Source organism: Colobus angolensis, unplaced genomic scaffold (genome assembly GCF_000951035.1).
Source record: "Colobus angolensis palliatus isolate OR3802 unplaced genomic scaffold, Cang.pa_1.0 Scaffold155, whole genome shotgun sequence".
Lineage (NCBI taxonomy): Eukaryota > Metazoa > Chordata > Mammalia > Primates > Cercopithecidae > Colobus > Colobus angolensis.
In genome coordinates this window covers 3474776-3500629 of record NW_012114655.1, presented here as the reverse complement: position 1 = coordinate 3500629, position 25854 = coordinate 3474776, and the positions used below count along the sequence as shown (strand labels likewise).

Sequence of the window (25854 nt, the reverse complement as noted above, 5' to 3'; positions counted from 1 at the left end):
TGGGACTACAGGCGCCCGCCACCTTGCCCGGCTAGTTTTTTTTTGTATTTTTAGTAGAGACGGGGGTTCACCGTGTTAGCCAGGATGGTGTCGATCTCCTGACCTCATGATCCGCCCGTCTCGGCCTCCCAAAGTGCTGGGATTACAGGCTTGAGCCACCGCGCCCGGCCAATACTTTATTCTTAATAAGAAACCTGTTAATATGGCAACTGATGGCCATGCATTTAGATTGCGCTGGAGATCCAGAGAGGCCAAGGCACTGCTGTGGAGGCGGATGTTCAGCACCCAATCTTGGAAAACTTTCAGTCAAGCCAGTTAACCATCAGTACAAATACTTTCTGTTCTTCTCAAGAAGGCAGCTATCATGCCTGGAGATGTATCACAAGGTTCCAGTGGCCAATTGGCCAGAAGCAGTTCTTTGAATTTTCATGGAAAAGACAAATAAAACACGTCAGCAAGGAAACTCACCTCCAGACCGAATTTGTAGAAGAAGTAATTTATGAAATATTTGGCACAATTAATAAGTCCATCATCCAGATGTAGTCTTGTAATGTCATGAAAGATAGTTTTAGACACAGGGGCCGTCAGGTTGTTTCGACCTCGATAGTATTCCTGATGGCGGTAAATGGTGACTTCAAAGGCCAGGATAGCCAGCATCAGGAGGTTATTCTACAAAGCAGGGAAACACAACTGTGTCAGCCAGATGCTGTATGATTTGCCAATTTCAAGCAATTCCCATATTCTTCACAACTACAAGGACAGTGTTTTATAAAAGCTCACCTCTCTTAAACAGTTTTGAGCTCAATATTCATTTTCTCTGTCTTATTTATTGTGGCATTATCTCTATTAGAAAATCAGGCTAACTTCCAAAGTAATAGGATCTAGAATCTCCAGACATAAGATGCTGCTGCTCATTCCTATTTCTCAAAACTACACATCTCACACCAAGGAAGCAATTTCCAGTTATCCAAGGAGGGTAGTTCAGCCTTGTTTGTGACCAGAAGTGCAAAAACAGTACAGAGACATCCTGGAAAATGCACCGAGCTGGAAGAACGGGAAGCTGCTTGGGGGGAAACTTTTGAACACCCCTGAAATCTTGCTACAGAGAGCAAGAGATTGAGAAGCATGCTGACAACAGTAAAATAATAATAGTGATGATATAACGATTATTCAAGATAATGAAAACAGTTAACATTTATGGAACCATGGGTTCCAGACACGATTCAATCACCCTTTTCAAATACCAATTTGCTTTATCCTCACAACAGCTATTTACAGTGGCTACTAGTACAAAAGATGTCTACCACGTGACGAAAAATCTAGAAGCTACACAAAGAAAATGGGATGCTTAATACATTTAAAAATCCCAGGTGCTGAGTGTAGAGGCTGTACCATTAAATGCATTGCCAGTGTAACATGATTAGGACTGCTCAGATAATCCACAAAAAAAAATGTGAAAAATCTGAAGCATGTTGTTTTAATTATGTTTGTATGGCTGTTTGTACTCAAGTTCCCTTTTATAAATATATGCTTTATTACCTCTAGATGTAATAGATTCTCTTTATTAAAAACTATAGAGAAACAGAATTTACACAGCAAATATGTCTTGTAAGGCTATATCTGCTTCTCAGAAATAATCACTATCGAGCATTTGGTACACTTTACTCAATATTTTCCTTTGTGTCTAGAAGAGATCATACTATGTGCAGTGTTTTGAAATTTGCTTTTTAAAAAACTTAATATATTTTAAACATGCTTCAATTCTAATGCACCCATCGACCTTAATCTTGCAATGGTCTTAAAACGATTGTATAATGTTCCAATGAATGTATTTGTCACATTTTATTCAAGCGATCTCAGACCGTTTGGTCATTTTCTCTTTCATGTGCCACAATACTGATTTTAACACTTAGAGTTTGTTGCAAAGGTGATGCCAAATCCCACATGAGAATATGTGGTTACTATCAAATGTGATGTTGAGCATCTCAGGGAAGAATCCTGAACTATTATATAACGGTGTGGAGGCCCAAACTAAGCACGACAAAGCCATTACCCTTAGGTAGACTAGCAGAGGCGAAGACTTCCGCAGGCCGACCCACTCTGTAGGGTCGATAGGAGCGCTGTAGAGCAGAGACTTGTTCAACTCGTTAAGGGGGATGTTTGTTTGGTTTTCATTTGGCTAAAAAGAAGAGAAAATGGAGTAAAAAAATAGCTTCACAGATTAGGAGAGCTCGGGTTATTTATTCTTCAGCTTTGAGCAAACGGACAGTGGTGGGATGGGAGGGGCAGGCCCATCTCGGGGACGACCTCAGTGTGAGAGGAGACTTCACACAGGGCCAGAGCACGAGCAGGGAGAGGTGACTTACAAGCCAGGCCAGGTCCGGCCAAATGTGCCTGGGGATGGCGGTTCCCCAAGCATCTGCCTTGCTTTGCTAAAGGGCAGTCGGGACTATTCCCCTATCGCCGAGGCTCACCAAGGAACAGTTAACAGAGAAGTTCTCAGGCTTAATGGTTTGGAGCTGGTACAACATTTTGCAGACGATGATCACACACGTCCAGACCGTGCAGACACTTGAAGCCAGACGGCGCAGCTTGGCGTACGGCAGAGCAAAAGCCCAAGAAATCAAAAATACATAGTTGAACAGAGACACCTGAAAACATACAACCAGAAATGGGGACAAAAATACGTAACATGGCATAACAAACAGGACATCCACAAAACAGGATGCCTTGATTTACTCAGTTCAGCAAAAGTGGACTGGATTCCTAGCACGCGCATGGAATGGCCCTAGGTGCTGGGGTACTAAAGCAGGTGAGTTATGGCCTCACCCCTCGGGGACATTACATCTTGTATGAGAGGTGATGTCACTACCACGTAGCACCGGCTAAGCTGTCGATGTGGGCAGGCTCCTGTGAGAGCATCTGGAAGGGTCCTTGGTCCAACGTGGAGGTCAGGAAGCATTTTCAAGAAGAGATAGTGCCTGAACTGAGCCAGGCCAAGAAAGACGAGAGGTGGATTCTTTAGGTAAAGGAGGCATGGGCGAAGGCAGGAAAGCATAAGCTAGTATGGTGGGGACAGGCGACAACAAACAACTGGAAAGTTCAGAGTTGAAAGTGTGAAGTGCAGCAGGAGGTGAGGCTGGAGGTGCAGCTACAGCCAAGTTTGGACGGATCCTTCTTACACCATATGCTATGGCGCAGGAGCCCAGTCTTCAGAAAACGGAGAGCTGTGCAAGGGCACTACACTGGGAATTTGGAGGTAAGATTTGCTTCCCACTGAGATCAATGTAACTGACGAATGGAGGGTGCACTGTGGGGACTGGATGTGAAGTTAGGCGACCCACTCACATGCTGCTGCAATAGCCCAGGGAAGATGGGGAGGAGGCGCGGGTTCAAGATGGGAGGCAAAATGAGTTGGACTCGATGACTGACTGGCTTGGTGGGCCGGTGGGTAGGAGAGAAAGTTCAAGGAGTGACTCCCAGATTTCCACTTGAGAGCCTGAGTGGGTAACAGTACCATGACTGACACAGCAGTGCTGACAGGGAAGCTGGTCAGAGCAGCAAGTTTGTGAGCTCAGCTTGAACTGCTGACTTTGGACTGCATGTGAGTTCACTGATCAGGCCAGATGTTCTCACATTTCTAGCAATTCTGTAGTATAGTTAATAGTTCATCGGACAGTATAGAAGGACCACCATCTTCTTCAGACATGGGAAATGCTCATTTATTCTGAATATTGTGAAAGTAATATTCTAGAAATGTTTAATATTATCAGGTAGAAATAATAGCGTGTTCTCATTTGATACAACTAAACATGTACCAAGCATTGTGGGCTAAGCCTTGTGGGCTATAAGAGACATAGTTACCTACTTGGCTTATAAAACTATAAAAGAAGAGGCTGGGCGCAGTGGCTCACGCCTATAATCTCAGCACTTCGGGAGGCCGAGGTGGGTGGATCACGAGGTCAGGAGTTCAAGACCAGCCTGGCCAAGATGGTGAAACCCCATCTCTACTAAAAATACAAAAAATTAGCTGGACTCGGTGGCAGGCGCCTGTAATCCCAGCTACTTGGGAGGCTGAGGCAGGAGAATCGCTTGAACTCGGAGGGCGGAGGTTGCCGTGAGCTGAGATTGTGCCACTGCACCCCAGCCTGGGTGACAGAGTGAGACTATGTCTCAAAAAAAAAAAAAAAAAAAAGAAAGAAAGTTTAAAAAACTGTAAAAGAAGAAAATGTGGAGACTGCATGACAGTATTTAATTCTGCTATTTGTTACCTGTTATTCTTCTACTCAACTATTTGTCACTGTCCAATGCAAGGAACCTCTCTGAGAATTAAGTGCTGAAATATTAGGGTAGGAAGAGATGCCTTATAGAATTGAAGATGAAAGAAATACTGTACATGGAAAGGGCCTGCAAACCATAACTCACTCATGAACATAATCAAAGTTGCCTTTTAACAAAACAGATAGATTAGCGAACTGACTTCCTCCTTAGCCATCAGCAAGTGTCTCGTCAATTTGGATATTAAAAAGCAAACCCTATTAAAGATGCTGTGAAATTAACTCTGTTATGTCTGTTACTATGTATCTAAGGCCTTTAGTATAAAGACAGCACAATTTATTCAGAACTTTCAATTTTCTGAGTGATGGGAAAAGGGAAGTAAAGATAGTCACTTTCATTAAGTCTTAACCAGGTTCAAGGTGACACATCCTTTGAGGATTCCCTGCCCGCAGGAGGCATGTGGGAGGGACAGATGGAGGCACAAAGGCACTTGGTGGCAGCGTAAGGGGACTGAGACCTGAAGAATAAACAGCAGGTAGACAGGCAAAAGAAAAAGCAGGTCCAAGGCCCTTCCAGACTTGGGAGAGCATGGGCTGCCCATCCTTGGAGAAGCAAGTGATTCATTGTGAGAGAAGTGTCATCTGAAACTTGTCTGAGGACTTTGAAACCCACCCGGCATCCTAGACTGTCCGGGGTGGCAAAGGTGAAGTGGTCTGGGCTGGATCATGGGGGTCTTATACTATGGTACCATGAGGATGAGAGGCAGCTGCTGCAAGGTTTCAGGTAGAGGGCTCTCATGATCACATCTACCCTGTGGGAGACGATTCTGGCTGCATTGTGGAATACATGTTGGAAAGAGAAAAGACTGGGAAAAGCTGGGAATCTGTAAGTGCAATCTAAAGGGGAGTGGAGGCAGAGGGAGTGAGTAGGACACCTGAAGGTGCTTTGGGGCCACTCAAGAAGTGGGGTCAGGTCCAGCTGTCCCGTGGACACAGGGGCCTGGAGTTCAAAGAGAGCAGTGAGTTGACACAGATTTTAGGACTTGCAGCAGGTGGAGGGCAACTGAATCAGAGTCCTGTGCTTGTGAGCTAATGAGCTCACCCATGACAGTCCCGAACAGAAACAGGCTGTGGACAGAACCTGAGGAACACGCTGAGGAAGCTGGTGGGAAGGGGTGGAGGAGCCCAGGAATGAGATAGAAAGGGTCTGACGAAGCTGTGGGGAGGGGCCGGGAAGGTGAGCTGATGTCCAAAACGAGGAGGCAGAGCTTCAGTGACAAGGAAAGGATCCCGAGTCCTCAGCATCCTAGAGAAGTCAAATTAGAGGAGGATTAAAGAGCCTCTGTGAGGCGAATATTTTTATTTTATCATTTTACGAATAGAAAAACTGGGGCTCGGTGAAGTATGATACTTCATTCCACACGAATAGCAAGCCCAGTGCAAACCTCAGTGCGCCAGGCCCTCTCACAGTCCTGTCATCTAAAGAGATCATGACCTCATCATTTCCCTGATGGTAAGAATCTCATGGAAGGGAAGAAGAAAGGAGGAGGAAGAAGAGGAGGAGGAAGAGGAGGAGGAGGAAGAGGAGGAGGAAGAAGGTTAAGGAAGAAGAAGAGGAGGGAGAAAAGGGGAGAGAGAAGGGGAAGCAGAAAAGAGGAGGGGGAAGGGGAAGGAGAATTAGGAGGAGGAGGAGGAGGAGGACGATGACTATGACAAATACCTGGGCTACAACCAACACCAGATGAATTAGAATTTTAGGGAAATAGACACTGGTCCACATACATAACAAGTGTCCAGGTGATTCTTACTATCAAGGATTCTGAGAAACAGTTTTATGCCACAATGCTTTCCCAACAAAGCACTGTACACGGGTTGTCATCCTATCTGAATATAACCTCATGGGGCATGAGGGCCCTGCCTCGAGGGAAGGGGCCTCTGAGAACCCAAGCGTCCTGGGCCCTGCACGTACCCATCCCTGGCTTCCCTCCCCCAAAGGACCCAGGCTGCAACTATCACCTCCAGGCTGCAACCACCTGCAAGAGATACTCCTCCCTGTGCAGCCAGTGCTCACTGTGGACACCTCCAGCACAGCAGTTATTACCACTTTTAGGTTTGTTTGGCAGCCATTCCCATCAGGCTGTGAGCTCAGACAAGTGTGTCTTTCAAGCTACCGCACCAGCACCTAGCACCATGTACACATTCACTTTATTGCGAGTTCTTTTTTTTTTCTGAGACGGAGTCTCGCTCTGTTGCCCAGGCTGGAGTGCAGTGGCGTGATCTCCGCTCGACTGCAAGCTCACGCCATTCTCCTGTCTCAGCCTCCCCGGTAGCTGGGACTATAGGCTTCCGCCACTACGCCTGGCTAATTTTTTGTATTTTTAGTAGAGACAGGGTTTCACTGCGTTAGCCAGGATGGTCTCAATCTCCTGACCTTGTGATCAGCCTGTCTCAGCCTCCCAAAATGCTGGGATTACAGGTGTGAGCCACCTCGCCCGGCCTATTGTGAGTTCTTAATAAAGGCTCAATGAATGCTTAGTGAGAGCGAAAATATAACAATAATGATGAAACCTCAACTGATAAGAAGGAGAAACCTCAGGTTTGCAAAGTCCTTTTATTCTCTTCTTTCCTTCCTTTCTTCCTTCATTCATGGAGCTTCTCCAACTGGCCAGGCCCCCGGGGAAGAGCTGAGGTGCAGAAAGTGTGGCCTCTTCCTCAAGATTCACCTGACCTCACAGAGCTGTCTAACAGCCTTTGGAATTAGAAAGTAGCCGTGCATTTCAAAAGGAGAAGAAAATGTTGTATGTATTATATATATATATGTATATTTAAATCTAGGTTATTCCAAAGCAGTGTCACTCCTGAATAAGATGTTGATGTAAAATAAATGTTTCACTATTTCTTTTCCAGCAGCAGCTTCTTTTCCAGATGCTTCATGATGATAACTTTGAAAAGGTTTAATATTTGCAGGAGAGATGAACCCAAAAGTTGTGAAAACAAGCACCCTTACTGAGGCCTTGGGTAAGGATGTCTTGAACCCAAAGCTGCCACGGCTCCTGAAGAGCTTTCTTTGTGGAGAGGGGCTGCATCCTGCCTCTCCCCCGCCCAGTGCCAAGATGATGGGGCAGGTGGAGATGCAGGGAGGAGAATGTCCTCTGCGCACAGCCCGAGTGAGGAGCTAATCACTCGGAGCCCGATGCGTGCACCTGGAGCTTGGGCACAGAGCTTGGGCACTGGTACCCGTGGGGCCTCAGAGATGAAGAGCTCTAGCTACAGGGTGCAGAGTCTCTCTGTCGGGCTCCCACGTGTGCAAGCAGAGCAGGGCCCGTGTGAGGGCAGCTCCTGGGCCTGATGGGAAGGCACAGAGCGCCCAGAGCTGCTCCGAGGCTGCAGGGAAGGCTGTCTGGAAGGGCAGCAGGACTCCATAGAGGAGTCCAGGAGGAGAAGGAGCTGGGCAACCAGGGGCTGGGCAACCAGGGGCTGGGCAACCAGGAGCTGGACAACCAGGGGCTGGGCAACCAGGGGCTGGGTGCCAGTGCCGGCCAAGAGTGCCAGTGGATGCCCCACCGAGGAGCCTCCAGGAGGGCAAGGGCAGGTTTACCCGCCAGCTGCCAGCCCAGAGCATGAGGCCATCATGGGATGGCACAGGCCAAGTCACAACATCCCCATCCCAGGGGGCCTTGCCCTAAGCCTGTGAGTCTGAGCTCCAGCCCAGGAAAGAATAAAACAAAAGAAGGACTGAAGAGCCTCTGTAAGGTGGATTTTTTTTTTTTTTTTTTTTTTTAAATAAAAAACTGCCTTACAGAAGTTAGGAAGGAAGGAGGTGTGGGTGAGAAAGGAAGGATCAGCTAGGAAAGGAGGAGCTTCTAACTGGGGAGGGACCTGAATCTCGATGATTCTCTGTGACTCCACAATTTTAACTACTGAAGTGAGATTTTGCTCACTTAAGTCACTGTAGGATTTTGTATTTCTTAGGAATGATCAGAAAGTGCACTGACTTCAGGGACATGGAGGAAAGTTTCCCTATAGGATGCATTTTAAAGGGGCAGTGAAGGTCTGAAGAGAAGTCTTTTGATCGCATGTCACCAAATTGATGGCTCAGTGTGCCAATCACATTAGATAGAGCCAGCGATGCACACACTGTCAAGAACCCAGAGACCAAAGCTTCAGGGCCAGAAACCCCCATGCAAGTGAGGTGACATCACCTACAACACGAGTGGCCGAAACAATCTTACAGCAATGGGATTTGGCAGATGCTAGCAGCAGAAGGAGCAGGATTTCTACGCTTCATGTGTCTCCACTTGTTTTAAAATTAAAGGTGAGAGAGATGAAATTAGGAATGAAAATTCTGAAAGTCTGCACAATGTGTTAATCACAAGTCTGCACAATGTGTCAATCACAAGTCTGCACAATGTGTCAATCACAAGTCTGCACAGTGTGTCAATCACAAGTCTGCACAGTGTGTCAATCACAAGTCTGCACAACGTGTCAACCACAGAGAAGGGAGTGGCCACACTCTATGGAAGGCTGTTTTCCTAAGAGTGTAACAAGGTAACTAGATATTTTGTGTACTTGATGGTCTGTTAACAAGTTTATGTCTGGAGACTCATTAAGGATAATGAAAAAAGTTGTCTGCCTTTTGTTTAGGATCTATAAGAAATTGCATCCTTTAACCCTTTTCTGATGGATGGATTGTACAGCAGGATGGATTTATGACAGCAGATTCTCTGTGTCTGACTCCCATGAATGTCCCATTCCCCCAGTGCCCACTCCCATCACTACACTGTCTGAACACGCCTTCTCACCCCACAGCACAGCTTCTCATGAATCAGAAGGCATCTGTACCTCAGACTGGATTTCTTCAGCAATGGTCTTTGTGCATTTTTTGTCAAATGCCTTCTCTTGTTCTTTTCTATTTCTCTTTAATACCCTAACCCTCAAATTTTTATCTGAACTGTTCAATTCACCTCTACAGTTAAAATGCTTAAACTTTTGCTCTCAATGAATACAAATATTAGGATAGATTTGGGCTCCATTTCATGTATATGCCCCATGACTTAAGAATGCAGCCACTGCCCTAATATCCAGAATCTACAAAGAACTCAAACTTACAAGAAAAAGAAAAAACAAACAAACAACCCCATCAATAAGTGGGCAAAGGATATGAACAGACACTTCTCAAAAGAAGACATTTATACAGCCAACAGACACACGAAAAAATGCTCATCATCACTGGCCATCAGAGAAACGCAAATCAAAACCAATATGAGATACTATTTCACACCAGTTAGAATGGCCATCATTAAAAAGTCAGGAAAGAGCAGATGCTAGAGAGGATATGGAGAAATAGGAACACTTTTACACTGTTGGAGGGATTATAAACTAGTTCAACCATTATGGAAAACAGTATGGCAATTCCTCAAGGATCTAGAATTAGAAATACCATTTGACTCAGTCATGCCATTGCTGGATATATACCCAAAGGATTATAAATCATGCTGCTATAGAGACACATGCACACACTATTCACAATAGCAAAAGCTCGGAACCAATCCAAATGTCCATCAATGCCAGACTGGATTAAGAAAATGTGGCACATTTACACCATGGAACACTATGCAGCCATAAAAACGGATGAGTTCACGTCCTTTGTAGGGACATGGATGAAGCTGGAAACCATCATTCTCAGCAAACTATCACAAGGACAGAAAACCAAACACCGCATGTTCTCACTCATAGGTGGGAAGTGAACACTGAGAACACTTAGACACAGGAAGGGGAACATAACACACCGGGGCCTGTTGTGGGGTGGGGGGAAACAGGGGAGGGATAGCATTAGGAGAAATATCTAATGTAAATGACAAGTTAATGGGTGCAGCACACCAACATGGCACATGTATACATACGTAACAAACCTGCATGTTGTGCATGTGTACCCTAGAACTTAAAGTATAATAATAATAATAAAAAAGTACTTAAAGGAATAAAAGTAACTATTTTGAAAATAATTAAAATCCTAAAAAAAAGAGAAAAGAATGGAGTCGCTGCCATTTCCCCACCAATCGCACAGAGAGGGGCTTCTGTTTTCATTCCCACTTGGCAGTGACCCCCTGCCCATTTCAGATGGTTTGTATGAACTGGGGCAGAAGTTCTAGTTTAGACTATAAAGCTCAGATTAATGTCCATCTCTTAGCCACCTATTTGTGAAACGTTTTAGGTTTGTAGTGTTGTAGCTGTGATATTTTACTGTTATATATGTAACTTTTTAAAGATTATAGGCAGTACTTCCTTGATTAATTTTTAGAAGGCAAGGACTTCTTGAATTGTAACCAACTCAGAAGTAGTCCAGGCATACAGAAGTATTCAAACGCTATTTGTTGAATAAAAGGAAAGGAAGCTAATTTCTCTGCAGTGAACATTAAATAATCTGTTGGCTGGATGATGACTCTCTTCTTTACAATCAAGGAAACAGAAGTGCAGTACAGGTGCATGGCTGAAGACTTTGTGTTCTATCTCAAGAAATCCAGTAGTAAACAAGGTGAGCTCTACTAAAGATTTTATTAGATTTTGGAAACTGAGCTTTCTCCTTGGTAATGTAAACTGGAATGCTCCTGTTTTCCTTCGAGAATTTAGGGAGATAGATTCCCATAGGCAGGGGCAGAAGGGCAGCCTGCTCTCACACACTTCCCTAAGGAGTAGATGAAAATAAGTAGTGTTTGTAATATGACCAAGCCAATGAGAAACTCAGCCATGAGCCTCTTTCCTTTTTCTCAGTGCTCCTGACCCTCGGATTTCTGTAAGTGTAAGTACTTATCTTGGAGTCTCGATACCCTAATGTAATGGGGATTACATTAAAAAAAATCATGGACAGCTGGAAAAGGAAAATGATGACCTACTGCACTTCTATTCAGCCTGATGATAGGAGAAATGTTCACTTGCCTCTTTCACGGAAACCCAGATAATGTAAGAGGAAACGATTTTGATGATGTGCAACTCCAGAATCCACCACATGAACACCTGCAGCTTGTGGAAATACTCCAGGAACTTTAAGAAGAGCACAGTGAGGCGGTCAATCACCAGGTGCCATTTGTTCCTTAAATCTGCAAAACAGGAAGTACAGACAAGAGCATAACCTTTTTTAAACATTATCATTTAAAGCATATCTTGTAACTTTCAGGTTGGAAGGAGAGGCTGCAAAATAATTATAGTGGATGAATTCTAGGAAAACCAAAATCTGGAATAAGGATGATATAAGAATCCCAAGTCATGATGACACAGATATCATAAATTGAGAGTTGGAGGGATAATGTGGCTTTTGTCTACCTTTTGATTAAATTAGTGTAAAGAAGGATTTTGACATTTCCTTCCTTCCTTCCTTCCTTCCTTCCTTCCTTCCTTCCTTCTCTCTCTGTCTCTCTCCCTCCTTTCTTCCTCTGACAGAGTCTTGCACCATAGCTCAGGCTGGAGTGCAGTGGCATGATCAACATTATTTACTTTTCTTTCTTTCTTTCCTTCCTTCCTTCCTTTTCTTCCTTCCTACCTTCCTTCCTTCCTTCCTACCTTCCTTCCTTCCTCCCTTCCTTCCTTCCTTCCTTCCTTCCTTCCTTCCTTCCTTCCTTCTTTCCTTCCCTCATCCCTCCCTCCCTCCCTCCTTTCCTTCCTTTTTCTGACAGTCTTGCTCTGTAGCCCAGGCTGCAGTGCAGTGGCACAATCTCAGCTCACTGCAACCTCTGCCTTTTGGGTTCAAATGATTCTCCTTGAGTAGCTGGGACTACAGGTACATACCACCATGCCTAGCTAATTTTTGTATTTTCAGTAGAAAAAAGGTCTCTTCATGTTGGCCAGGCTGGTCTTGAACTCTTGGCCTCAAATGATCCGCCAGCTTCAGCCTCCCAAAGTGCTGGGAGTACAGGCGTGAGCCCCCATGCCCAGCCCCTTTGATGTTATTTACTCTTAAGACCAAACTATAATTTCCTAATATTCTAGGAATATTAATCTTAACTCCTTCTAAAGGATATCTTTCTTGCCACAACAGCACTTTTATAAGTGGCCTGTCTCCTTTGACAAGGCTTAACTGGTGAGTGGTAAAGCTCTCTGGTTTCCATGAAAAAGTGAACCAGTCAGAGCGCTGCATGGGCAGGAAGAGCTTGCTCCTTGTCAGAATCAGAAGTGAACTCTAAGCATCAGAATGACTCAGTCCGTGGTGTTCTGAAACATGGTCAGATTCATTCAAATAATAATTTTTAATCAAATTACTTATTTTATGATTTCTACCTTATGCTAACACAGGAGTCACGCTTCTATCTAGAAGGACTGTGCTGGCTCACTTTATTGACTGAAAGTCACAACAGGACTGTTCTGTAATAACAGAACAAAAGCTTGTTTTTGTAAACAAAAGCTTGTTTGTAAACAAAAGCTCACAAGTCTATCTTGGCAGATTACAAGTCCTAAGTATCTCTTTAAGTAGCTTCTTCAACTGGCTTGGGTAGATGCAACAGTTACTGTACCTGGTTCTGAAAGCTAAGTAAGGTTCTAGTTATTGTGAAATATGCTTACAGTAGTTCTCCTTTATCCATGGCTATGATTTCCAAGATTTCAGTTACCTGCAGTCAACCACAGTCCAAAAATATTAAATGGAAAATTCCAGAAATGATTCAGAAGTCTTAAGTTACACACTGTTCTGAGTAGAAGGATGAAATCTCATGCTGTCCCACTCTGTCCTTCCCCTTGGAATGTGAATCCCTTTGTCCAGCAGGGCCATGCTGTCTACACTCCCTGCCCAGTGGTCAGTCACTTAGTAGCTGTCTCAGTTGCAGTAGCTGTCTCAGTAGCTGTCTCACTGCGTTAGTAGCTGTCTCACTGCAGTATTGCAGTGCTGTGTTCAAGTCACTCTTATTTTACTTTCTAACAGCTCCAAGTGAAAGAGTAGTGATGCTGGCAATTTGAATATGCCAGAGAGAAGCCACAAAATGCTTCCTTTAAGTGAATGGTAACAATTCTCAATTTTATTAATAAGGAAAGAAAAAAATGTACACCGAGGTTGGTAAGCTCTAAGGTAAGAGCAACTCTTCTATCTATCTGTGTAATTGTAAAGAAGGAAAAAGAAATTCACACATAGTGTACACAGGGTTCAGTGCTATCTGAGGTTTTAGCATCTACTGGGAGTCTTAGAACATGTCCCCCAAGGCTAAGGCAGGACTACTGTATTTAGAGAGTGACTCAGATGGTAGTCAACAAAAAGGTGTAGGTAATACATGAGCATGATTTAGACGCGTAGCTGCCACGTACATGAGGGATTGAGAGAAAAGGGGCTGTGCAATTTTGGGCAGGACCTATTAGCAAAGCTCAAAATCCATCTTGAAGTAGTGTAATAAAATCCTAGACTTAGGTACTTGGCCTCACAGATCTGGGGTCTCCCCTTCACACTGAGGAATTTACAATGCTCAGATATGGAGAGAACATTTCTGGTCCTCTCCTCTGTGTTCTGAGATGAGGGGAAAGAAGACCAAGTTTAAGGGGCACAAACCGTTGGAAGGAGTCTTCCTGCTACTTTTTTTATTTTCTAATTTTGTTCAGGACAGTTGACCAGCTAAGACAAGTGCAGCATCTTAAGGTCATAGTCCCAGAGCCTCACCCGAGATGATGCTCTCTGGGTTGTCCCAGACTTCCTGGAAACGGCTATGTATACTTTATATTCTCTGTCAGATAACAATTCCTGATCACTGAGGCTGCTCAATGTTCATCATGCCCTGTTAAAACATTATTTCAAGTTTAGGAAGGGAAGCAGAAAGACCCCAAAGAATAAAGAGTGAAGCCCCTAAAACAGCAATATTGACAAAAACGTCTCTAGGAGTTTGCTTGAAATGATAATTATCCAACTGCTGACTTTCTCCTCCAGTGTCCATGTGCTTAGGCATCAAATCAGAGCTAGAAATACATTCTTAATTATCAGTTTCCTGGAAAAGAATGGTTTCTTGAGAATGCATTTATAAAGGTGATGTCTACAGCCTTTGCAGATTCTGCACAGCCAGGTTGTACCTGTGTCTGGTAGAAACAGAGAGGCTCTGACTGAGCACATGGTCAACACCACGCCCCGCCAGTGTCTTGCCAGGAGTGCTACTTGTGGGTCAGTCGCTGAGAACCAGCCATCTGGTCTTTTCTCAGTCAGAATTAAAAGGAAATTGGAGCAATTGGAACAGTAATATTAAAACTATAGCAACCAAACAAAAACCACTCCAATTTTTATGTCATGGACTGGGTCAAATATGTATTCCTTCGGAGCAAGTCAATGTTTCCTGCACTGGGTCTGGCAGCCAGCATTCTCTGAGCAGCTGCTTACCTGGTGTTTCTTCCTCCTCCTCGGATTCCTCCTCTTCCTCTCCGTCCTCCTCTGACTCCTCACTGTCTTTCCCAAGATCACCCTTTTGGGCTTTTTCAGAGTAGCCCTCGGGCTTCTCCTCCCCAGGCTCAGCCAACTTCCTCACCTCCGGCTTCTCCAGGTTGGCGGTCAGGTGCATCATGGTGAGGTCCGGGAGGCTTCCTTCCGGGTGAGCCAGTCTGTTAGTAGAGAGCAGCTGAGTCAGAAGAGGAAAGGGTGTTGGGAGAGATTTGAGTGAGGGGCAAGTAAAAGGAGGATAAACACGAATGAAATCAGTGCATGTACAAAGACCTCACAAGGTGGGGTGTTAGCGTTTTGTCACTTTCTGGTTGGTTGGTTTGTTTTAAGTTCTTTCTAAAAACAAACTGTAAACTCGGTTAGGTTTTGTTAGCTTTTCTAATTCAGGTTCTAGTGATTAGTTGGTAATGAAAGCTATCCACACCTAAACTTGACATTTTTCCCGGAGGAGAAAATGGTCAGAGTTTAGGGTGTAGAAGCATGAAATGGCATCATGTAGAGCAAGCATTTCATGGCTTCACAGGGGGACTTACTCATTTTGGTGGATTGGTAATTTTTTCTTGATGCTGCTCAAAGTAATTGAAATAGAAAGGAAAAAAAGGAGATGAGAACAGAAGAATTATAAGGAATGTCAGAGATCACATATCATGCTACATATCATCCACTATTGCATTCCTGTATGCCTGTTGCAGTAACGCCCTAGTGCCAAATGCATTCCAGGGTGACATCAATAGCGTGCTTTGCTTTGAACCCTAGGCTTGGCAACTGATCCAAGAGTGGACAGGATTACAGATTTGTAAAGGAGAGAGCATACTGAGACCGCTGAGGCAATTATATCATGCTTTTTTAGTAACGCAACAAACCATCTTGCAAGAATCAAGTAATTTACATTTTTGTAAGTTTTTAAAAATTTCTTAAAGAACGTGTGCTTTCAGTCAACCTTTGTGTAGACGAATCCCACTCTGGCAGCTAAGGCATATGCCATGGAAGCTAAATGTTTTCAGGAGTGACACATCTGCATCATGTCCCCACGTGAGAGTTACTGATGCGAACTGTTGATTGGCAGCGTGGGAAGACTGTGTGAGATCCTGAACCAGAGAAAGAATGCAGGGAGAGAGAGCTTCCGGTGAGTGCACTCAGCAGCCAGGGATGCCACAGTTTATTTCTTAGTGGACCATAACAAGTCCCTTCCTTCTCTTACATTTTTTAAGAGCATATCTTTTTATTCATACTCAAATTAATATTTTAAAGAATTTGTGGGCAATGAAGTCCATATAAAGGAAAAGCTTAGTAGACATACTGATAGTCTTCTCTATTTATCACAGTTAATCCAGAAATTTTTAGCAGGGTTCTAACAAGATGGACAATAAATAGTATTATTCTATCTGGATAATTGGAGGCTCTGAGTAAACTATTTAACTTTGTGAAAGTTAATTAATTTTCTACAAAATGAGGCTTGGTTAGATAAAATGCAGGTTTACTTTCAACTTATTGATTTGATATTTGTAAACACGCCTATCATTTTGGTTAATGGTTGTAAGGAATCCACACTGTCCCTACGCTTTTATATTATCATTCAAACAATTCCCTTGCACAGGATGTCCAGCAGGTAAACGATAGTATGCCAGAAACAGATTGTTAATTTAACCGAGACAGAGAATCTGAGGTGAGTTCCACCTTGGTGGAAGGAGTTATGCTGACATACAACTTCCTTATTTTCCTCAGCTAGTCAATTCATCCTCTCGACTTTGGAGAAGTTAGCTACTCTTAAAATTGCAACCCATCTCTTCTACACCAGTGCCACACACCAAATCGCAGGGAACATATTTGCTGTTCCTGCTTTGTCAGGACTCTCCATGTGAAATGTTACTAAATGTGGAAGTGATCGGCTGCTGCACAGTCATCAGTATGTATTTGTTCTCTTCAGGGATGCATTTTATAAATGAAAAGATACCTTTATTAAGACAAGGAATTTGGTGGTTTCGGTGTGGAGGCGTGACCACCTGAGAGTGAATCTTAAAGGTCTGCATTGACACTGCTGCAACCTCACATGACAAGAAAACTACTTTCTAACAATTACTGCTATTAACAGAGTGAAACTCAAAGAGGGGAGGCTGTTTCCGCAGCTGCTACTACAGCTCCACAGCACATGTCTCCAAGCAACGATGCCCCCAAACTGCCATGCCGCAAAGCAGGGCGCATTGAGGAGAGATCGTTCAATGAAAGAATCAGAGGAAGACACTGGAGTAAGCCTTTTGGAAGTAGGTCCACAAGGCTGATTTCTAGAAACTTGTAATGGGGCCAGATGCAGCTGGGGACAAATGAGAAGGGAATTCTGCATCTAACACAGGTCATTCCCTCTGACCTTAGAGGCACAAACCCCAGACCCTCTCTGGAGCAGTTTAACCTCATTAGCTCGTAATGGATGACAAAAAAAAGAAATTACATATCAGGCTGTCATTTACTAGTCTAGGAGTTTATTAGCTATCTTGAGAAATTTCAGAGAATTGTACCTTGTATTATAAAAAACTGTGTGCATAAAACATAGATAAAAATATTTTAAATGCATGAATAAAGCGTACTGTTTCAAAAAGACACTTGTGTGAATCCTTTTACTTTTCTCTCTCTCTTTTTCTCATTTTTATCATAACATTGATTTTAGAGAACATAGAGAAGAATGTTAAAAGACTTGGGTTCAAGTCTTCACCAGAAAACTAACTAGCTAGGTGAGATGGCAAAGCTATGTAACCTATCCTTTTTTATGATTATTAATTTATTTTTTATTATACTTTAAGTTCTACGGTACATGTGCACAACGTGCAGGTTTGTTACATATGTACACATGTGCCATGTTGGTGTGCTGCACCCGTTAACTCGTCATTTACATTAGGTGTATCTCCTAATGCTATCCCCTCCCCGTTCCCCACACCCCACGACAGGCCCCAGTGTGTGATGTTCCCCTTCCTGTGTCCAAGTGATCTCATTGTATGTAACCTATCTTTAGGTCTCAGTTAGCTGAAATAATAGTGCCTATTTATAGGAGGTTGTAAAAATTAAGGTGGTTTCTGTTAAGCATTTAACACAGTGGTTAATTATACAGGAAACATTTTAAAGTAAGGAGCCATCTTCTAACGGTAGATTTTAATATATTACGGTTTGATAATCTGCATCATAAATTCATTCTAAAGAAAAAGCAGAATTAGAAACGTGCTTTTGTAAGAGCCTACACAATGATGGATGAGAGGGAAGGTATTAAACTTAGACTATAATTCTGTCATCAGCACCTTCTTTAACAGAACTCGGCTATTTTATAGAAGGCCATTCAGAAGATAATAAACAGGGCAAACATTTCTTCGTGGGGAATCTGTTTCCCAGTGGTCTCAGGGTTCTGTTTACTGGGCTTTCTCTGTGTGATCTCAACTACTGCAGCCCCTGAGGAGTGGGGTTCCGGCAGAGGTGATTCTGCACAAATGCAAGCTTCGAAGGCAGACCCAGCTGTGGTTGCTAGAAGCAACCGCTGTATGGACTCTCCGGGAAAGCCTGTGTATTTTAATTCAGCTTTTTTTCCCCTTCCTAGCAAATAAAAGGAAAATGGATCTTGATTTTCCAAAAACAAAATTCAAAAACCCACTCTAGTAAAAATACTCCCGGAAACTTCAGGCTAAGGAACTTACAAGACTTGTAATTCTTTACTGAACATCAGGTGCAAATTACCTAATGGTCATATGAAGGATTTTGACTCTGGGACTCCAGATGAAAAGTGTGATGACGAACAGGATTCTCGGAGAAGCCCCCTCCTCCGCTGCTTTCAGTCAGGCTGCTTTGATGTCTTTCTCCACAGGAAGTGCATTTCTTCTCGTGGGGTTTTCTTTAACATTACTGGTAACTGTGTCTCCTTGCCCTTATTCGGGCTCTGAGCTCTAACCTTCTCCCCGACCATTAAACAAAATGGCTCTCTCCTTTCATGTTCTAACAAAGCAGATGAGAAGTGTCTGTTTGTGTCTTCACTCACTCTGTACACTTCCACAGCTTTGTGCAGCTCCCAAGCTGTGTGTTTCTCCATTTGTGACTCTGTCATTTTATTCTAAGTGTGGGTTCTGGGGACTTTCCCCTTGAAGACAGAATCCAGTCCTGCTCTACGCATCACCCTTACAAAATGCAGTACTGTGCTTGGGGTACACTATTATTCACTGAATCTTGGGTGAAGAAATTTTATGCACTGGAGTTACATCCTTATTTGAAACAGAAGAAACAAATTATGTGACAGGGACGCTCAAAGAGGGTTAATTCTTACAAGGACCTGACTTTGAAAAGCTACATAGTAAACTACTTTCCATTAAAGAAAATGGAAATTCTAGCATTGTAAAATCTCCTTAGTCTCAGCATCATTTGTTTTTATGATTCTAATTTGGAATATGTGGTAATGTAAACTGCACTGACACTGTTATCATTAGACTGTTAGCAGAAAGGTGACTTGCACCTGTGCAGTGTTTAATATAAATAACATTTAAATAACAAATAATTTTACTGTTTAAGATATATTACTATCTAGAACTCAAAAGTACTTTTAGAAGATTGTATTCACATATAAGCATTTGATTTGTGAATTTAATATTACATCTTATTTTTTATTTATTTATTTTTTGAGACGGAGTCTTGCTCTGTCGCCCAGGCTAGATTGCTGCATTGGTGTGATCTCGGCTCACTGCAGACTCTGCCTCCCGGGTTCAAGCAATTCTCCTGCGTCAGCCTCCCGAGTAGCTGGGATTACAGGTGTCCACCACCACACCCGGCTAATTTTTGTATTTTTTAGTAGACACGGGGTTTCACCATCTGAGCCAGCAGGTCTTGAACTCCTGACCTCATGATCCACCTGCCTCAGCCTCCCAAAGTGCCGGGATTACAGGCATGAGCCACTGTGTCTGGCCTGAATGTTACATCTTAATTATATGTGTTGGTAAAATGTACACTGTTTACTAGGTCAGTTGCAACTTAACCACAATTATCCATATTTTCAAAATGTTATCAAAGTGACCTACTGTCCTCAACACACTACCCTACCTGACAACTTGTAAAGTCATGTCTCAATTTTAATCAGCTCTTAAGTTGAACTGTAGGTGTGCTCCCTCTTTCAGCCCAGAACTAACATTTATAAACATTTTATTCTCCTTATGAAACAGCATGGAACATAAAGGAATAAATTATGCTAGAAAGCAAGCTTATATACTTCATTAAAGGATTCACCCTGTCATTCTAATGGATAATCAGCCCTATTCAACATTGCATACAGCATTTCAAAAACACACATCAAATGAGAGACAGGCTTGTTTCATAACATTTCCTTTCAGGCATAGCTCTGGCTAATCTTTTTTTTTTTTGTTTCCGAGACAGAGTCTTGCTCTGTTGCCCAGGCTGGAGTGCAGTGGTGCCATCTCTGCTCGCTGCAAGCTCCATCTCCTGGGTGCACGCCATTCTCCTGCCTCAGCCTCCTGGGTAGCTGGGACTACAGGTGCCCGCCACCACGCCTGGCTAATTGTTTGTATATTTAGTAGAGACGGGGTTTCACCGTGTTAGCCAGGATGGTCTCGATCTCCTGACCTTGTGATCTGCCCGCCTCGGCCTCCTAAAGTGCTGGGATTACAGGTGTGAGCCACCGCGCCTCACCTCTGGCTGCTCTTAACATGTTAATATTCACACAAAAATATGAGATTTCACTGGAAAGAAGGTAAAGATGGGATATTGCAAGTTTTTAGTCATTTGGGGCGACTTTGAACTTTGATACTTCTAAGAAGTCCTGAGAGAACTAGCTGGCCTTGTGGCTTGGAGTAAGGGGCATAAGCTCCCATTCATGATATAAGTCTGGTCCTTTGGGATCAAAAGTCATACCAGTTGCTGCCAAGGGCGCCCATCAAACCAACTCTTGCCCTCTTATGGGTCTCAGCCTTGTCTTTACAAAGCAAATGTTAAATGCTTCGTAAGAAACACAGAGAAAAAGAGAGTGAGGAGTTCCTTATGCTTGGAGGGATGGGATTTAGAGTATTGCTCGGGATTTCTAGCTAGAGTCTGTTTCTTACTTCTCTACCTATCAGCTGAAAAACCTGATGTTGATGTTTCTCTCTCAGGTTGTCAAAAACCAAGCCCCAAGAAACCTGACAGGCCTCGTTCATTCTTCCTCCCTCAGCAATCCACACAGTGACTCTCTGCTTTTCATACTTTGCTAGAAATTCTGCCTCTTAGGGTTTGTGATTTGGTTGTCTGCCTGAGGATTTTACCTATAAGAAAAGCGCATGGGGTAGAACACCAACAAATCTTTTGAAGAATTATTTTGTTAATTGGATTTATTGCAAGATATATTTCTCTAGATAATAAAGCTAGATATAAATTACTAGCCTTATTACTAATGGCATGCAGTTACAAGAGTGAATATTTTAATTCACCTACTTAGTAAAGTAATATAGTTTAGTAAGTTAGTTCCCAAAGGATAACTCTGGAGGATAACCGATTGCACAACATTTATCCAAACTTGCTTTTTATTTTGCATGGAAATTATATGTTTTATCTCCCCAGCTAGGTGATATGCATTTTAAGGAAAGTCCACATCTCAGTGCCATCTTGGTGCCTTTTGTGCTGTGCAAACATATGAAATCTGGTGACGTAAAATAACCCTCTTCAATAATATGTTGCTCTTTGAAGTAGAGATATATCTGAAGAAAGTGATGTTTTTAAAACCATGTATTGTGACTACTTTCATTTCATTTAGGAAATGTCTATCGAATATCACTTCATGGGTAAGGCACTGGGGTCGGTGACATGGGGACATCTTGGTGAATCATAGAGGGAGTCCGGATCTGAGGAGGTTATGCCCCTACTCTAGCAAGGCAGATAAGACAAGCAGGCAGGAGATCAGACAGAGGACTGGAAGGCAAATGTCAGGACAGCATCAGTGATGGAGTGCTACGGGCGTTCAGAGGGAAGGTGGATTACTCTTAGCAGGAATGTTGGCATTTATGGGAGGGTTTGTGGAGGAGGTGGTTCTTGAGCTGAGCTCTCAGTTATGTGTTCAAGAGGGAGAGGTGTTCTCAGGCAAGCCTTGCACTAATTCTACCAAAGAACAGAATGAATGGGACATAAGTTTGAACCAAGGCCAAAGGCTGAGCACCAGCTGAAGACCCTCAACAGCCTCCACATCCACTTGGTGCCACCATTCGGTACAGACACCAAATGGTTTGGTTTGCAAAATACATCCATGAGCGTACCTGAAGACCACTGTCCACTATCTGACAACACGATTTTTCATGTATAAAGCAGTTAAGAGTTTAACACAGCAAGAAACAGCTTTGAACAAAAATAAGAGAGAAACATTGAAGTACCCACCTATTTATTATTAGATATACGCGACCATTGACTTTGGCATGGCTACGAGGTGGCAGACGGAAGCACAGGGATGCAACGAGGAGACAGGTTGGAGAGAGAGAGAGGAGACTGTTAGACAGAGACGAACGAAGTGGACTCTCTTAAGCTTCCTAGCATTAGGTGTAGCCACCCTCACAGGCTTCATGCCTGGAAGAAGAGTCTAGACAGCAAGATTCAGTAGCAACATTAAATCAGACAATGTTCAGGAAAAATGCTAGAAGATAACAAGCCTCTCACTTCTTCTCATCCCTCCCCATCTCACACACTTTATTACAAATTTGTAATGTTTACATTTTTTAAGGTACTTCTTTTTTTTTTTTTGTTGCAGAATCTTGCTCTGTCACCCAGACTGGAGTGCAGTGATGTATCTTAGCTCACGGCAGCCTCTGCCTCCTGGGTTCAAGTGATTCTCCTGCCTCAGCCTCCCAAGTAGCTGGGATTGCAGATGCCATCATACCTGGCTAATTTTTGTATTTTTAGTAGAGATGGGGTTTTACCATCTCTTGGCCTAGTTGGTCTCAAACTCCTGACTGCAGTTGATCCACCTGCTTCGGCCTGCCAAATTGCTGGGATTACAGGCATGAGCCACAATGCCTGGCCTCAAGGTACATTTTATGAAATAAAATATAATTAAAAAAATTAATTTTTGCTGCTACTACAGAAAAAAAAAGGATCCTATTCAGTGGTCACATTCAACATGCTGTTTCCTAAGGTTTTTCTAAAACTATAGTTAAAAAAAGTCATTTCATTTTTCTGTGCATAATAATACTTTCTAAAACAAACCATGCACAAATTAAAGAGACATAAAAGTAATGAATATGGCCGGGTGTGCTGGCTCACTCCTGTAATCCCAGCACTTTGGGAAGTTGAGGCGGGTGGATCATGAGGTAAGGAGTTTGAGACCAGCCTGGCCAATATGGTGAAACCCCCATCTCTACTAAAAATGCAAATATTAGCCAGGCATGGTGGCGCATGCCTGTAGTCCCAGCTCCTCGGGAGCCTGAGGCAGAAGAATCGCTTGAACCTGGGAGGCAGAGGTTGCAGTGAGCCGAGATCATGCCACTGCACTCCAGCTTGGGCAACAGAGCGAGACTCTGTCTCAAATAAAAAAACAAAAGTAATGAATATTTAAATAGTCCTTTGTAAATTACTGCTAATTATATATTATATAATAAACATGTTATATGTTATAATTCTTATAACATTACGAATTTCTATCAATATATAGGTGAAATAATATTCCTGAGATTGCCTACTTAGAAATAATAATTTCTTCCTACATTATTATATTTTCATAAGGCTAACTTTGTAAATTCTGTAAGGCTAAACATAGTAAATTCTGCTTCACACACAAGTGACATGTGCCTGCATTACATCTGCATAAGCACATGCACACCAAAAAGTGACGGAATAGGAAAAGAAGAGCTGCATATTTCCAGAGACAACAGTGTGGTGGAAATCAGCTTAATGAGCGAATCGGTTATTCCTCATCTGTGGGCCATTTCCTGTAAAGCATCCGTTTAGGACACGGGAGCAGAGAAAGCAAAGCTCGACAGTCAATCCCAACTCTCAAAATATTCCTTTTTCTTCATCATTTTGATTTTAATGTAGCCACTGTATTAGGACTCCCGGGACAAAAAATACTGTGAGGTGAAAATTATGAGTAAGGAAAATACTCCCATGAGAAAGAGTTGCTAAAAGATTATATACATATATTTAAACTTTGAACATTATACATATTATACATTAAAATTCAAACTTTTATATATTATATAATATATGTTATATTATATAATATGTTTATATAATATATAATAGTATATGTTATATGTTTATATAATATATGTTTATATAATATATATAAAAAATGTTCAAAGTTTAAACTTGAGGACTTTATATCAAACTGTTACATGAAATTCCAAAATACCAAATTTGAGTGAGTTCTTCAAATTTCCTAAGGTTCTAGAAAACTCTTCTTCATATAACTAAAAATGAAATCCTACGTGCTTAAAGTCTTCAGAGAACTGGCATTACACACTCTCCTCACCCCTTACATTTACTTGGAAAATTCACTATTGAGGGAGTGCTTAGGGCTAAGCCACAGCTGCAAGGAAGGCAAGTCAGGACTCATATCGCTACAGATCATTTAGATCTTTCTTCTCTGCCCCGGGGTGCAGGGAAAGGCTGTGAAGCAGCAGCTGAGGAAACAGAGAACCTACATCCTGGCGTGTGCTGCTGTCCTTCCTCAGAACCTGCACAGGCTGAACACTACTATACGTGCTTAAAGGGAATTCTGTGGGACCTTAATTCAGTTTTCACATACGCTAGGTCCAAAACCTGGGAGTCTCTAGGCTGGTAAGCCTAACTGTCTTCTGCAAAACTGTGGTCCTGTATGTTTCTACTTTTCTGGATAAACGGTGAATTGTATCTCTGTCTGATTGCATGACAGAAGACTCAGACACATCCACATTAAGAAAAATGGCAAGAAAAAGGCTCCTGCATGCTGAAGGCACTTTTAGTGAGAAAAATAAATGAATATGCAAGAGAAGAAATGACATTTGGAAGAAAAACATTTTTAAAATGATTTCATTAGCAATGCTTAATAATTACAACTCCTTCACAAACATACAAATTGGCTCTGCTAACTAAAATCCTGTGTAATTATTGAATAAGGCCCTTGAAAAGAATGGTGAGAGCTTATAGTCAATTAAAACATGTTACATGGTCAGAATTAAATATCAAATACTAGTTTTATCCACACGGATCACAAGCAATGTCAAACTAATGACATAAAAAGATCCTTTTTCTGATTATTGACAATTCTCACTTTTATGTGCAGGCATTGTCTTTGTAAACTTTTAAACTTGGGGTGATTTTCCCCGCCATCAAGTTTGTCTATGAATGATATCTTTTTTGGGGGTCCCAAAACTTCTAATAACTACTTTATTTTTCCTAATGTTTGATCATCACTGAAGTAAGTAGGAGTACATACACGGAGAGGGTAAGCCACTGACCCCATCTATGCCCTCCTCCCTGCTGGGGCCTTGGGAGCAGAGAGGTTTTAGCAGAGCCTGATTTTTCATGATGGCTAGATACGAAACAAGTCATGACTGACTGATACCTCTTGGGTCCATGGGTTACGAGTCATCTGAAGTATCAGAATGACAGGTGAAACACAACACAATAAGGAAAGTGAATCTGCAGGTCATAAACAAGGATTATAAAATGTTTCTTGTCATTAAATAAATGTTTTGGGTCTATCCATAACTCTAGTTCCTACGCAGTAAAACACTGGAAGTCTGGCATTTTACGAAATACATATAATGAACTCTTACTTCATCTTCTACTGATATCTTCATTTTTTCCCCTTAGAGTCAAATAATTAAGGAGAATTTTCATCCGTGACCTCTGTGCTCCTCTCAATACAGCCCTTTGCTCCCTTAGCTGCTTAACAAGCATTTTTCCAATATCTGAATCATAGGCTAAACGTGAGGCAGAGAGGAAGACCGTTGTCAGCATTCACTAGAAGAATGCTTGCGATGTCTCCGTGATGGAACGCAGTGAAGGATTTGCGATAACGCATTGTGGTTTGAATAAACATGGGCAGGAAAAGTAATAGTCCATCTATTATTTGCAAACAATTTATATTTATTGATCAGGAGAAAACAACAGTAAGCTGCTAAAAGAAGATATTGTCATCATGTTGTCCTCTTTTTTTTTTTTCTGCAGAGGACATGATCTTTTTATTATTATTATTATTATTATTATTAT

The 25854-nt window shown here is 42.4% G+C and overlaps 2 protein-coding genes across 2 annotated transcripts in view; both read right to left on the bottom strand.

Moving 5' to 3' along the window:
• Positions 1-14837, bottom strand: part of LOC105507912 (piezo-type mechanosensitive ion channel component 2) — a 102985-nt gene extending 88148 nt beyond the window's left edge. The window contains exons 1-5 of the mRNA XM_011936619.1: positions 14614-14837; positions 11214-11374; positions 2475-2651; positions 2054-2179; positions 469-669 (exon numbers count right to left, since the gene is read on the bottom strand). Of these exons, the coding sequence (XP_011792009.1) occupies positions 469-669; positions 2054-2179; positions 2475-2651; positions 11214-11374; positions 14614-14794 (846 nt within the window). The 5' untranslated portion in view covers positions 14795-14837. The remainder of the gene's footprint in view (positions 1-468; positions 670-2053; positions 2180-2474; positions 2652-11213; positions 11375-14613) is intronic.
• A 7005-nt stretch (positions 14838-21842) lies between these two features.
• LOC105507939 (piezo-type mechanosensitive ion channel component 2-like) overlaps positions 21843-25854 on the bottom strand; it is a 12124-nt gene continuing 8112 nt past the window's right edge. The window contains exon 4 of the mRNA XM_011936658.1: positions 21843-21947. Within this exon, the coding sequence (XP_011792048.1) occupies positions 21843-21947 (105 nt within the window). The remainder of the gene's footprint in view (positions 21948-25854) is intronic.